This window comes from Meles meles, chromosome 8, assembly GCF_922984935.1.
Source record: "Meles meles chromosome 8, mMelMel3.1 paternal haplotype, whole genome shotgun sequence".
NCBI lineage: Eukaryota > Metazoa > Chordata > Mammalia > Carnivora > Mustelidae > Meles > Meles meles.
The window spans coordinates 73,553,419-73,567,445 of NC_060073.1; the positions used below are offsets into that span (position 1 = coordinate 73,553,419).

Here is a 14,027-nt window from a genome sequence, read left to right on the forward strand (position 1 = left end):
GGCAGCACAGGGGCTTAGAGTCACCCTATGTTAAGAACAAAAGGCTAGAAGTGTAAGGAGGAGAGTCAAGGAAGTCTTCCCAGAAGAGATGCTCTAAGACTTGAGTCTTGAATGAAGAACAAACACAATTTTCCTCTTTGAAGAAAGATGGAAGGGGCATTCTAGGCAAGGGGAAACACCTATGAAAAAGCAAGAGAGTGAGAGGCAAGGCGTGAAAGGATTGCTCTCTGTGATTTATCAATTCCATCTCATGGCTTTATACGCCACCCTTTAGCCTCCTACCCTGTGAAATGATGCAACCCTCAGGCATTTTAGAAAACTTAGAGAGCCAATCCCTTCGTCTCTTAAAAAGAAAGGTACTGAGAAGGTGGGCTCGCCAGGAGATTAAACACCTTGGTGGGTGAAAACAGGATCAGGCACTGAGAAGAAACCATGTGGGAGGCTAATAAATATCGGGACACTGAGGTGAAATGTAGTAAGTTTTTCAAAATCTTTATTCTCCCTCCTGGGAGTGAGTCATTGGAATCCTTTGTGTGAGGGCAGGTGAATGTGTGGCTTCTCTTAGCCTGAGAATAAGCTGAGAGAGAAGACAGGATGATCTTAGGAATATCAGGTGGGACCAAGGCCCATTTCGAAAGCTTTTTGGAATATACCTTCGCATGTCCAACGTTTTCACAACATCTAGCAAGATGGTCCCATTCCTCCAACCCGGCTGCATTGAGAAGGAAAATGGAGAGAGAATGACTGCCTTCTCCAAGTGCAGTTTGTTTCTGTTCACAGAACCTCCGAAGACAGGAAGCCGAGGCTGACCTCTCTAGTCAAGAGTGAGCTCAACTTTAAAATTATGATTGCATGTGAAAGCTAAAATGGGAAAGAAAAAATCAGTTCTCAGGACAGAAATGCTAAAAACCCTTGGGCCACATTCCAGTCAAGGTCCTGGCCCTGCACACAGAGCTCCCATTGGGGGTGGGTGGGTGGGAGACCAGCCAAGACCAGTTCGAGCCAGTTGAGTGTCAGGGATCATGGGGTTGATTCTAGAGGTGTCCAGTTTGCAGATAAAGAAACTTGCCCGGGTGATTTATGCTGCATAATCCTTAAACAACAGAAGCTCATGGCCAGCTCTCATTATTGAGAGAGTTGCCTGCCAAAACATTTACCCATTCCCACCAAACGGTTTGCAGGGGTGGAAGGAATCAGAGAAATCGAGTATGTTTTCATTTCCTAGGGATGCCATAACCAATGGTCACAAACTGGGTGGCTTCAGACCCAGAAATGCATTCGTGTGCAGTTAGGAAGCTAGAGGTCCACAGTCAAAGTGTCGGCGGGGTTGCCGTTGGAGGCTCTGATGAAGAACCGTTCTTGCTCCCTCCTAGCTTTTGGGGGACTGACCATCCCTGGGGTTTCTGGCCCAGTGGGTAGCTGCTTCACCCTCATCTCTCCCTCCGCCTTCATGAGGCGATCTATCCTCTCAGTGTCTGTGTCCAAACTGCCCCCTTCCTATAAGGACGCCAGCCACTGAATGAAAGCCTACCTGAATGGAGTGTGAGCTCTCTTTGACCTGATTAAGTCTGCAAGACCCGAGTTCCAAATAAGTTCATATTCACAGATACAGGGGGTAGGACTTCAACATGTCTTTTGGGTGAACACACCCACTCACCACTGTGTGTAAGACCACAACAAAAATCCATGGGCTGGGTGTGAGAAGACCAGGCTGTCCAACCTGCTAACTCCCTGGGCAAGTCCCTTGCCCTACGTTTCAGTTCTTCCTTAAACAAGACGATGCCTGTCCGGCTTACTTTAAAGATGCCATGAGAATAAGATGAAATCATGTAAATGTAAAACTATCTTCATAGGGAAAGTGTTCCTCCGGTGCAATTACGAATTCATTTCAGATTGTGTTGACTTTTCCTGAACTTCCTAACTACTTAATGAGTAGGTAATGAAATGAGAAACACAGCCTGTCTTCCAGGGAAGAGAATTTAAATTACATACCTCCCTTCATTTATGGTTTCAGATAAAAGTACAATAGCAATCTGCAGTGAAGGAGAATAGTAGTACAGATCCTTCTTCCCTGGGCTTTTTCCTTACACCAAAACAGGGTGGTATTCAGGTGAAACCAGGTGTGGAAAGTACTTTAAGGTGAACCAAGAGGGCTGATGTTCTCTCCTGGGCCATCAGCCGACATCTCCAATGGGAATGGTTCCCCTTTCATCTGCGTCTGTGTGGTCCTTATTATTTGCTCCCATGAAGTGTTCTGGTAATGGCTTCGAATTTGCTTCATCTGATGACTTCTGGATATGGAGACATAGGCCACCCCATTTATAAAATTAACTAAGGAAATGATCATCCTGATTGACTGATATGACATACTCCCATATCTATTACACAAAAATGTTGGGGAACCAGGAAGAAAAAAAATTTAATGAAAATGTTTAAAAAAAATCCCTCTTGCCCCTTTAAAAGACCCCTGAAGCTCTTGTAGTGATACAAAAAATTTTCAAGCCACCAGATTAAGTCAGAGGTGCTTGGAAAGTATACTAAAAATGGCCACGCCTAGTGGAGATGCCAGAAAGAGGTGTCATGGACAACAGCTTGGGAACTCCGGTTTCCTCCAAAGTATCATGTGACGATTTCAGTGATACTGATGACCACGAGAGCAATAAATTCTGTTGACCTTGGACCTCGGGGGTTTACTGACCCAGGAGAAATCCCAGAGGGGAAAAATAGCACCAGCAAGAAAGAAACAAAGAGGCTCTCAGAAAGAGCCTCTCAATCTTCCCTGCAGACGAAAATCTCTCTTTCTCGCTGCTGGGAAGGTGTGCCTCCTGGGAGCTCTGCTGCACCTCGAGGAACATGCCACATCTCAGACCAGTTAATAAACAAAACTTTATTTTCCTTTAATACAAAAATTAAATAGCAAAGTTTATTTTTTTTGTACAGTGATAAATTAGAAATTTACAGTACAGACATCAATGCAGACACACGTTTGTACATCCTTAAAAGCAGGGTCCATTTACTTTGACATTCAGCAGTTCATGAGGGCAAGTGTAGCAGGTGCCTGGTACCTCTATGTCGAACATCTGGAAGCCCCCCGGGTTGGCCTCAAGGTGGCTGGAGGTGCAGGGTGGCATGGGATCCAAGGACAGGCCACAGGGCACGGCCTGCCTGCTGCACAAGGATGCTGAGTCCCAGTTCGTCTCTTCACGAATCACGCTTGACACTGATTCCACCTTTCCTGCAAAGAGCTCAAGGGGCCTTTCACCCTCAGACCTTTGCAAGTTCTCACAACATCCCTGTGAGGTAGGAAAAAATTCAGAACCCCCTAGATGCCCCAGTGGGGAAGACAGCGAGAGAGCGGCCTCCCCCTCCCAAAGCGCACAACCAGGTTGGGGCCCAAGCCCATGAGCAGGACGTGGAGAGGAGCACATCCTGAGGGAGAAGACAGACCAGTCTTTGGGGAGCAGAGCTGCTCCCGCCCCTCTTCTCAGAATCTCTTCTGAGAGGACAGTGGTCAGATACTGAATATGGCAGGAGATCAAGGAGCCACCAAAGCCTGGAGGACGTGGCTCACAGAGGACCCCAAACAGGCCCTCTCCCAAATGCTTGGGCAAATACGGGGAATTTGCCGATGCAAAGAAGAAGGGAAGTAAGATAAATCAGAAACAGGAACAGGCTGCTACAGGGCAAATGGGCCACCGGAGGGGAAGAGGCCTGTTGGAGAGGGTCAGGGTTCACTTCCCTCTCAGGGAGAGTCAGCGGGCCATGACCGCACATGCGCGTGGCAAGATGCAGTGGCAGAGAGCTCTGAGCAGGCCACAGGGAAACAAAATCCATTATTTAAGGCTCTGGTACCTGATCCTTGGGAGGAGCAAAATGCTCTTCTAGGAGATTCCAAGATCTACGACCTAGGCCCAGAGGAAAATGATAACCTGGGTCCTTCACCCAACATTAGGCAAATCAGAGGAGGACTCAACCCAAATACAATAAAAGAACACCCAGAACCGTTAGAGTCCAGTGACTGGACATAACTGGCTAGAAAGGCAATTCCCTCCAACCTCTCCCATCACAGAATGAAAATCAGGACCTAGCTCGATCCTGGGGGCTCCTTCCAAAGTCTGTGCTCTGTGGCTCTCCCCACTGACTGCTGCTAGGGCCACCTCCCCAGAAGCCACAGGCCACACCAGTCTGGTGACATCCCGGTAAACTGAGTCAGTGCTCCAGGGCTGAGGCTGGCGAGCTCCTCATGTCCTCAGGTCCCAGCTCCATTGCTAACACAGTAAGGCCTGAATTCAGTGACCCGGAGGCTGGGGGGTGGGAGGGCACCAGAGAAGACAGAGCTCAGGGTGCTGGTAAAGTCACAATTCAGAACATCAACACAGAAGTTGTCCTGATTCTGGGTTTGAGGGTGCAGGTGAGGGAGTGACTGGGGAGGGGAAAGTCAGAGAGCATCTCAGGGAAAGAAACAGCGGCGGCACTGTCTTCTGTGGTTTCAGGACCCTGAGCAAGGTGGCGGCTCAGAAGCCTTCTCAGAGTTCAGGAAATGGGAGGAAAAGGATATGAATCAACCAAGTAGCCCAACCAGACGGTTCTGGCCAGTTCCACCCTACCCCATGTTCCTCAGCCCTGAAGGGTGGCCTTTGCGAAGGAAGAGAAAGAGGGGCTTGCCAGAGTGGAGGGTGGACAGAGGTGCCCTGGGGCCCCGTTGAGTAAAATCTCCAGAGGCCAAGGCATTTTGGGGGAAGCTACAATCTTCTCTACTTATTCTAGATTTCAAAAACCCCAGCCCTAACCTTTTCCCTAGCAAGATGTCCTCAGAGTCCCCTGCACACGTCACACGAAACACCCCAAGCCCTGAGTGGCCTGCCCCCCCCATCCCCACGAGGTGTGGGAGCTCACATCCTTTCAGCCAGTGTTCAGTGTTTTCCTGGGGGATCTCCACAGAGCTGGTCATGAAATTGGGCTGAGGCATCCTGTCAAAACCCCTGGAGCTGACAAGTGGGGAATCGTGGGGAGGGGTGAGAGAGACAGGAAAGGCAGAAAGACCCAGGAAGTGGTTGATGGGTGGGAGACCATGAAACAGAGGCCAGTCTTCCTCCCCCAAAACCAAGAGTAACACTCAGCAGACCCAGGCGCATCCTCAGTCCAGGCCAGTGGGGAGGACAAAGCCTGCACTCCTCCACGTCCCCAAATGTGCCTAACAATGGGGCTTTACACAGAGTGGCACTCATAAATGTGCTAATAATTGACTTTTTTTTAAAAAAACAGATATCAACTGAAGAGGTGATGGAGTCACGTCAAGGTAACTCGTAACTGACTGCAGCCACAAAGCTCTTTTCCTGAAACTGTAAACACGCTCCATTGTCTGGAATGTGAAAGGAAAGGCCCACAGCCCTGTGACACAAGGCCAGACATTTGCAGAAGGGACGTGTTTGCTCCCGAACTCGGGCGGAGCGGTTCACCCAAGCCCTCTTATTATTATTATTTCATTTCTCACAGATATCAAGCACCTACTCTGTGCCTTGCCCTCTGCCGGGTGCCGCCTGGGTCACACGATCACGGAGCCATCAGAAACACTAGCGCCTGACAGAGGCCTACAGTCGTAAAGTGAGGCCAGTGCCCTGGCTGCACCGTCCTTCTTCCCCTTCCTGGGCCGGAGTCTCCGTGCAACTCCCAGGACGCTGGAGCAGAGCGTGAGTAAGGGCAGGCCCTGCCCCTGGGTGAAGGCTCCGGGGCCCTGGGCAGCTCTGGGAACTGTCTGCAAGCAGCACAGGGAGTTCACATTTGTATTCCAGAGGCAGGCGACACAGTCTCAGATGGGAGTTCAACGGGTCCTTCTGAGGATCATTTCTCATGCTCCTGGAACCCTGACCCGGAGTCCAGCCAAGGTACTGGGGCTCGGCACGCACACACACACACACCAGGGACCCTCCGCGCCTAGTTAGCATCTGTCCTCAGAGCCCCGAGACTCTCCCTCCCAAAATACACAACAGACCTTCTATGCATCTTTACCTCAGATGGCTCAGGAGCCCCGGAAAACAACGACAGCAAAGTGTCAAACCACAGCTCAAAAAGGATGGGAAAGGACACACATATTTCCAGAATCTGACCACCTATTAGGGAATCTGAGTCCCTGGAAATGTTTTTCCACAAAGATATGTGATAAAAGAGTTTTCCTACCTGTTTCTGAAAGAGGGGTGGGGTGGGACATGAATAAATAATAAGTGAGTCATTGCAAAGTAGTTGCTGAAGCAAAGATAGGTATGAGCTACAAGGACCTGTGACATTGTCAACCATTTGTCCCAGAGATCTGGTGATTAGAAGGCCTAAGGCAAGTTAAGAGAGAGTCCAGTTACAATTTTAAAAGAATTGCAACTTTTTGAGAGGCTGCTGGGGGGTACCCCATTGTGAGGAACATAAAGCCTAACTTTTAAAAGCTCTGGATACCCCTGCAAAAGGCAATTAAGACCTGTGTTGTTAAGAGTTTGCAGTTCACTTCATATGGTCTACACTTTATTCCCTACTAACCAACCTAGCTCCTGGCTGGAATCCTGGAGATTCATTAAGCACCATATAAATACTCCAGGCCACACTGCCTCCAATGAAATCTTATAAGGAGCCTTTGCCAATTACTAGGAAACAATTCTGCACCGAGTAGTTGGATTAGCTGTCCTTAGTTCTCTCTACAGAACAGAAAAGTCTTCATGGTGGTCATAGACTGGACTGATAACATTCTTATGCTAAAGAAAAGAAAGGCACTATCATTCTGAGAATGCAAGCTGACCATGGTTTTAAAGTCAGTTGAGTATACTATTATGTCATGGTCCAAGAATGTGCTTTTAATTATAATTGACACACACAAATTACATAGCTAATCTGTGTGAATGCAAAGTTGCCAAGAAACGTAACATTTTAGCTCTTCCAGACTGGCGTCTGCATAGATGCAATCACACAAAGTAAAATATATTAAGTCCCCATTGCTCAATGCAACAGGTCTCCAGGGTCGGTAAGGTAAGTCGACTTGATAAATCTCATTTTCCTCTGAATTAAATGATTGTCAGAAAGTGAATCACCCTTACTTTCCCCCTCATTAGGCACGCTGCTGTACAAAAAAGAGAAAAAAAATCCTATAAAAATACCTATTTTGAGTCATTAATGCAAAACGAAGAAAACAGCAGCAGCCTACAACAGCGATGTTGAAATTTAAGAGGAAGAGACAGAAGAAAAATCCACTGGATACCTTACGCATGTTTGTACAGTACTTTTGTTTTTTTCAAACAATTCTGTTTTATGACAAAGGCACTGAAAGGTTCTGACACCACCTCTTGGGAGAGCAATCCACAAAGCCCTAAACAGCACACAGCACACCACAGAAACTGTTTATGTTAGATCAGCCCAACTATAAAACTCTTGTAACACTTGTCTGAACCCAGTGTCTCCAGTGTTTAGAGATTGCTTTGCTATCTGAAAGACCCAGTTAGTATTTAAGATTTTAAGGGTTAAAAAAGTTAATCTTTCTCCCTGCGAGTTACCTACTCACAGCCCAGATCTCACTCTGCAGGGAAAAGCAGTATCGCCCTGGACCCTCCTGGAATCGAGACAGGACCTCCACGCTCCAAGCTGCGACCTGCTAAAGTGATCAATGTTTTGATTTTTCACAGCTTTGAAAGCCTCTAACTGGCTTTTCCATTTTGGATCGTTCCAAAGTCTGCAGCAAAATCATTCCTTTTATGATGCTAGGAGTGGGGCGGGGGCAGGTGGCGGTGGCTTATAGGGGTCACTGATGTGTTGCCAGTTTGCTCAAACTGAGATTCACTGCAGGAAACTTTTAGTCTCACTTGCGCCAAAATGCTAGCATTCCCCCCACCTTCAAAATTTGGAAAGCGTGGAGCCCAGGTAGCTTTATACCACAGTTTCGTTGCCTTTCCCAGGCTTCACCCAACCGTTCCCTCGCTTTTCTCTCTTTACCTTCCCAGAATTCACCAATCTGTTAGAACACTTCTGCCAGGTGTGCAGAGTCTTGGCAGACCAAATCCACATTCCTGAAGTGATGCCCACCAGCAAAGACATAAAAATCTTCAACATCTCCACCGCCATATTGGAGTCATCTGCAGCATACCGGAAGAGTGCCCAGTTGGAGATTTCATAGAAATAGCAGGCAATCACACATGTGGCAGGCACCGTGTACAGGACCGAGAAGACCCCGATCTTGACCATCAGCCTTTCCAACTTGTCTGTCTTTGTCCCATCCTTTTGCAGATTGGATCGAATTTTGAACAAGGCCACTAAACCAGCAGCGATGAACAGGGTTCCAATCACCAAATACGTGAAGAGGGGAGCCACCACAAAGCCTGTGAGGGCATCGAGGTTTTGGTTCCCGACGTAGCACAGGCCAGTCAGTTCGTCCGCATCCACCAGTCTCATAATCAAGATGACAATGGTTTTCACAGCAGGGATGGCCCAGGCAGCAATGTGGAAATAAGAGCTGTGCATCTCGATGGCCTCGTGACCCCATTTGAGTCCCGCGGCCAAAAACCAAGTGAGCGTCAGAATAACCCACCAGATGGAACTGGCCATTCCAAAAAAGTACATCAGCAAGAAAATGATTGCACATCCTGTGTTCTTAAGTCCTTCTTGGATGAGAACAGGTTCTGCTGCCTCTTCAAAATCGCAGGATATCCTTTCCCGGCCTACGGTCAGCCTGACAATATAAGCAATGCTATAAATATTATAGCACATACTGAGAAATATGATGGGGCGCTCAGGGTAGGAGAACCTGGAGGAATCGATCAGGAAGGTGAGCACGGTGAAGGCGGTAGAGATGAAGCACAGGCTGGCCCACACGGCCATCCAGATGTCCGTGAACTCCTTGGCCGTGCGGCTGTACAAGCCAGCGTCATAGCCACACTTGAGAACACAGTTCAGGCTCCTTTTCACCCAGATGTACTGATCCGAGTTAGTGCCTACGGAGTGGCACTCTTCCCCAGGCTGGAGGGGGGTTTTGTGAGGTAAGGGCACCTCCTCATCACCCGGCCCTTCCATGCACATGTGGTTGTGGTCATTCTGGGGCGGGAATTTGCTGCAGTTCAGGCTCTCCGGCCAGGCAAAGCCAAATTCCTTCAGGACGGGTTCACAGCGTCTCTTGACCGAAAGACACATGCCGCCACACGGGCCGATGGGGATGTTGATCTTCTCTGTGCACATTGGCACGTAAACTGAACAAAGGAAGAACTGGAAAAGTAATGAAATGAACAAAGAAAACAATGACTTGGAAGTCTGACCAAATGCTTGCATGAAGCAGAGTTGAATGCTTCCAGGCAAAAGTACATATCGACTTTTAAACCAGCTATAGGGACTCTGACTGTTTACTCTGACCTCAGACTAGGGTGCTTAAAAAAATCCATCACGTGCACACTTTGCTTCTAGCAATCCTTTCCCGGAGACCGTCAATAAATAAATATATAAAAAGGACCTGAAGAATTACATCACCCCTTTTTTGCATAAAGCTTAAGAAAATAAACCTTAGGACTTGACTTTGCATCTCCCTCTTTCAAACAGCGGAACAGACTAATCGAATGACTGAGTCATTCTGGCGATGGGGTGATTTATTTTGGTCCTCGCTTCTTTATCACCATAAAAATAAATGTAAAAAAAAATTATAGATCCGGCTTTTCTCCTATTTATATTCTCTCTTTTTTCTACTTTATCCCCTCAAATTTATTTTGTTAATCAGTCCCACACTGAAACAGAAAATGTCCTAATTGAGACCCTGGTGGACCCAAGGATGGGGTGCAGGTTGGGGTCTCTGGTCACCAGGGCTTTGTTTGGCCAGGTCTCCTCGATGAATAATAATGAAGCACAATAGGAAAATATAAATGTGAGATCTCTGGAACAGCAGTACCAGCAGGACAGAGTCCAGTTGCTGTCCTCAATTCCTCCAGCATTGATAAACAGTCGGCTTGGCTCCTTACAGATGTTGTCTATGAAGTCTAGAATTACAAGTCACTATTTTCCAGCATGTAAAAGGATCCAGTCCTGTCCTTCAAAACAGCTTGGCTACTTCCCCAGGATACATGTAATTAAAAATATATATCCCTGCAAAAGCTGTTTCTCCAACAAAATTGCCACTGATGTCAGGATATGTGCTGTTTCCAAACTGAGAGCTAGAGGATCATTTCTGAAGCTTTTATAACCTCGTTCTAAAGTTCTGAACACCCCAAAGGGAGTGTTTCAGCAGCAACAGGTCTAATCCCAACCATCTTTCTGAAACCACAGTCCAACTTTTTTAAATGACCTGTGTAAAAACACACACCTACTAAGTAAGCTGCCTGCCTGTTTCTTATCTCTTGGAAGCTATAACCAGAACCACGGCTTTCTGAAGCTTTCAGCCTGGACAACTACCCTCTGTTTTTCTTCCCGAGTTCTCTCTTGTCTAAATTTTTAAAACTCACTCAGAGCCTCACCAACCAAAACACAACCAGTGCTAACCTTTTTAAAAAAATCTCTCAGTTCCTTTTTAAAAAAAAATTGAATGGGTTGTTGGTTTTGTAAGATTATAACCACCCTGTATATGCAAATTATTTCTTAACCTATTGTAGGTTGAACATTTTCCTTATCATTACAGAAGCTTTAAAATTTTTAATGACTGGGAAAAAAAACCTTCCAATATGCAAATTACCTTCCTGGAGCTTGACCACACACTATCACCTTTTCCCCAAACTGTGTTTTCTCTCCACCAAATCCTAAACCTGCCCTCAACCCTGAGGATCAGAAGGATCTCAAGCCACCCAACCATTCCTTCCTGCATGACCTCTAAAGTCATGCGGGACGACGCGAGGAGGGGCCGCTCCGCAGAAAACGCGGCAGGGGGGTTCCACTTAATAAGCCACCCCAAAATATGAGGGAGAAAGGAGGTCTGAGAGGGAGAAGTTCCCGGCTCCTTATCTCTTCTTCCAAGTCTTAGTTGCAGCTGGCTGCCCTGCTGGGGACTCGCCCACCGAGCAGCGGCCGCCAGAATCCTTGGCAAAGATAACCCTCAGCTCCACTGGGGTTAGGGGCTTGGCTAGACACGGGTGAGCAGGGGAGAAAAACGGAAGGGCGGGGTGTAAGAGTGGGTTCTTTCGCAGGCCAGATGACTTACACAACGTTTTGGCTTCCAGTCCCTGAGAAGGGACAGAAAAGTGGGGGTGGGGTTGGAAATCACTTTTCCAGGATAGTTTTACCCTTCAGCCTTGGAAGGGGGCAGGGGGTTTGCCTTGGCAAGGGCTCCACGAAGTTAGTTTGGGGCGTCCCTGCCCAAGGGGTCCCGTCCCGCCAGGGGTGGGGGTGGGGGCGCCCACCTGCAGCTGGCTGGAGCAGCCGTACTGGATGAGCGGCGTGAAAGTTGTCAGCTGCAGCTCGGCGTCGGTCTGCAGCTCGTGCCCCACCAGGTTGGGCATCTTGGTCACGTTGTAGCCCAGGTTCTGGCACATGGAGATGCGGATGGGGTCGCAGCGCCGCTCCTCCTCGTCCCCGAAGCCCCACGCTGGCTCCAGGAGCAGCAGCAACAGCAGCAGCAGCCTCAGACTGAGATCGAGGCCCCCGGGTGCCCCCAGGACGCTCGGCACTGCGCCCCGCCAGGCCATGGCCAGAGCCGGGGGCGGCGGCGGCTGCGGCGGGAGGTGGTCCAGCAGACACCCCCAGTTTGCACGGAGGCGCCGGCTGCCCGCGCTGCTCCCAGCTCCCGGGAAGGGAGTGTGATAAGGCGCCAAGGGCGAAGAAGGGGCAGCGGCCGGGTCTCCAGCAGCTGCGCGCGACTGTGTGGGATATTAGACGCCCGTGGCGGGGGCCGAAGGACAGACTGCGAGGGTCATGGCTGCAGGCGGCGAGCCTCCTAGCCCCTAGCCGGCGCCGGCCGCGTCCGCTCTGCGTCTGGGCGAATACCCCAGCACCCAGCACCGCGCCGCTCTCACCGCCCCAGCCCTCCGCGGCGCTGGAGGTTCGCTGGGCGGTGGCGGGGCGGGACGGACAGCGCGCCTCTCCAATGGCCGGGCGCCGTGGGCAGCGAGGGGCGGGGCCGCCCGCCGCGGGGAGGGTCAGGCCCCCGCCCGCCCGCCCCCTCCCCCCTCCCCCGTCCCCAGTCCCTCCGTCCCTCCCTCCCGGAGCGCCCCGCCCGGCTTCCCGGCTCTCACTTTCCTCCCTCCAGGTTCGCGGCGCTCGGGGGCCAGGCGGGGATGGAGCGGAGTTGCTCCCGCTGGGCCAGCCTGCCTCCCCCCCTCCCAGGTGAGAAACGCTCCCAGATCAGTCGGCTCCCTTTCCTTCCCCTCTTCCGGCTGTCACCTCAGCCCGGGGCTGCCTACCTATCAGGCAGAGAAACGTGCACAAAGAACACGGGATTTCGATTTACAAACGTTGTGGCTTTAAATCCCGGCTGTGTGACCTTGAGCAATTGCTCAACCTCTCGGCGTCCGTTTCCTCACCCGTAAAGAGACTTGGGAGAATTAGAGGTAGTGCGTAAAACGCTTAGCCCCGTGCCTGGTACAACGCAAGCTCGCAGCTATTTTCACTGCTAACTTGCTTGGGTTGGAGCCGGGCCGCGTCTCCCCGCCCCCAGACTCGGCCGGACCTGCGCCCGGGAGCTGCCTGTCTCCAGCCGCGAGTGGGGGAGGCGCCCCGGAGCAGCCGACCAGCCGACGGTCTCGCGCTCCGATTTCCTCACCGTATGAAATGAAATTCCACAGGGGGATTCGAAAGGAAATGAGACCGGGACGCTCCGTGCTTCTCGGCCCGCCGCCCTTCCTGTCTCGGGGACACGGTTTCTAAATAAGGTTGGGAGGGTGAGAGGGCGGGAGGGGAGAGGCTTGACCTGTGCACGGGAGGCGAAGAAGGCGCACAACCGCCGGGGGTACCTTTCCCCCCCACCCCCACCCCCGCCTCCCGGGCATCCCTCCAGGGCAGCCTGCATCTCTATCTTATTCTGCTGCTGCGAAGGGCCCTGGAGGTCTGGGGATCATGGGACCGCTGTTTTGATCTAATTTTCTTCCCGCCTCTCATTCTCAGCCTCCCCGACCCCACTGCCCACCCCGTGGGTGGAGGTTTGTGTTAGTTCACCCTTTCCCTTTCCAGTCGTACCAGTGAAAACCTCAGCAGGTGGATTTCTAAACCTTTACTTATTGCTTGACTGTGGTAAAGCTACTGTGCCTCTCTGAGCTTCAGATAGGTCATCTGTAAAATAAGGAAATTCATGTCTACCCCACACAGTTGTTCCAAGAGTTAAATGAGAATGCCGGTAAATCATTTAGCACAGTGTCTGGCACATACAGAGTAAGTGCTGAATAACTTGGTTTTTGTTGTTCTGGGGCGACCTCCTGCTTTCCAGCCTGGTCCCAAAGACATCTCCTTCAGCCGAGGTCTGAAAATCTGAAGAAAGAGCTTTCTCCTCTCTTCTTGAGATCTTTTTGCCAGGGTTTTCCTGGGGCTTGGTGACAGGGTTTTCCTGGGGCTTGGTGACACTTGCCAGGGTTTTCCTGGGGCTTGGTGACAGGGACCAGGTTTGTATGCATGTTCGTATCCTCTATTTCAGCCAAGTCTGGCAGATGGCAGAGGTTGGATACAAGTTGGAATGATATCTATTCCACTCATGTGGTGCTCCTGTTTTGCTTTTTAGTTTTAGTTTTCATATACCGGCAACTACACTTGACTGAGGGCAGGAATGGAATCAAGTTGTTTTGGTTTTTGGCTCTGTACCTAGAACTGTGTTAGGCATATAAAAGCTGCTTTGTCTCCAGCCATCATCACAACCTCCCAGGGAAGGAAACCCTATTAGCCCCTAAAGAGATGAAGAAACTGAGGCTAGAACCAAAGTAATAGTTAGAAAATGGAAGAACAAGCAAACTAGGGCCCAAGGAGGACCCTTGAAGATGGGAAGCAGGGTTATTTCCCTAGAAATATTCCCAGCTGGAAGTTTACATACTCAGCAGTAGGGTTGCCTCTTTTGTTTGTGCTGAGTAATGCAGGAGACCATAGGCCCACAGAGATGAATAAATGATGAG

The 14,027-nt window shown here is 49.9% G+C and overlaps 1 protein-coding gene across 1 annotated transcript; it reads right to left on the minus strand.

Annotated features, from left to right (window-relative positions):
• Positions 1-2,872: 2,872 nt before the first annotated feature.
• FZD4 (frizzled class receptor 4) lies at positions 2,873-12,033 on the minus strand. Its single transcript, XM_046016509.1, has 2 exons — positions 11,337-12,033; positions 2,873-9,228 (listed from the first exon to the last, which is right to left on the minus strand). The coding sequence occupies exons 1-2, from the start codon at positions 11,619-11,621 to the stop codon at positions 7,900-7,902; spliced, it is 1,614 nt and encodes a 537-aa protein (XP_045872465.1). The 5' UTR covers positions 11,622-12,033; the 3' UTR covers positions 2,873-7,899.
• Positions 12,034-14,027: the final 1,994 nt, after the last annotated feature.

Excerpts from the sequence above, each read along its gene's own strand:
- FZD4 (XM_046016509.1), bottom strand. The coding sequence starts at position 11,621 with ATGGCCTGGCGGGGCGCAGTGCCGAGCGTCCTGGGGGCACCCGGGGGC. Across the intron at positions 9,229-11,336 it reads GCTGCTCCAGCCAGCTGCAG|TTCTTCCTTTGTTCAGTTTA; the intron begins GTGGGCGCCCCC and ends TTACTTTTCCAG.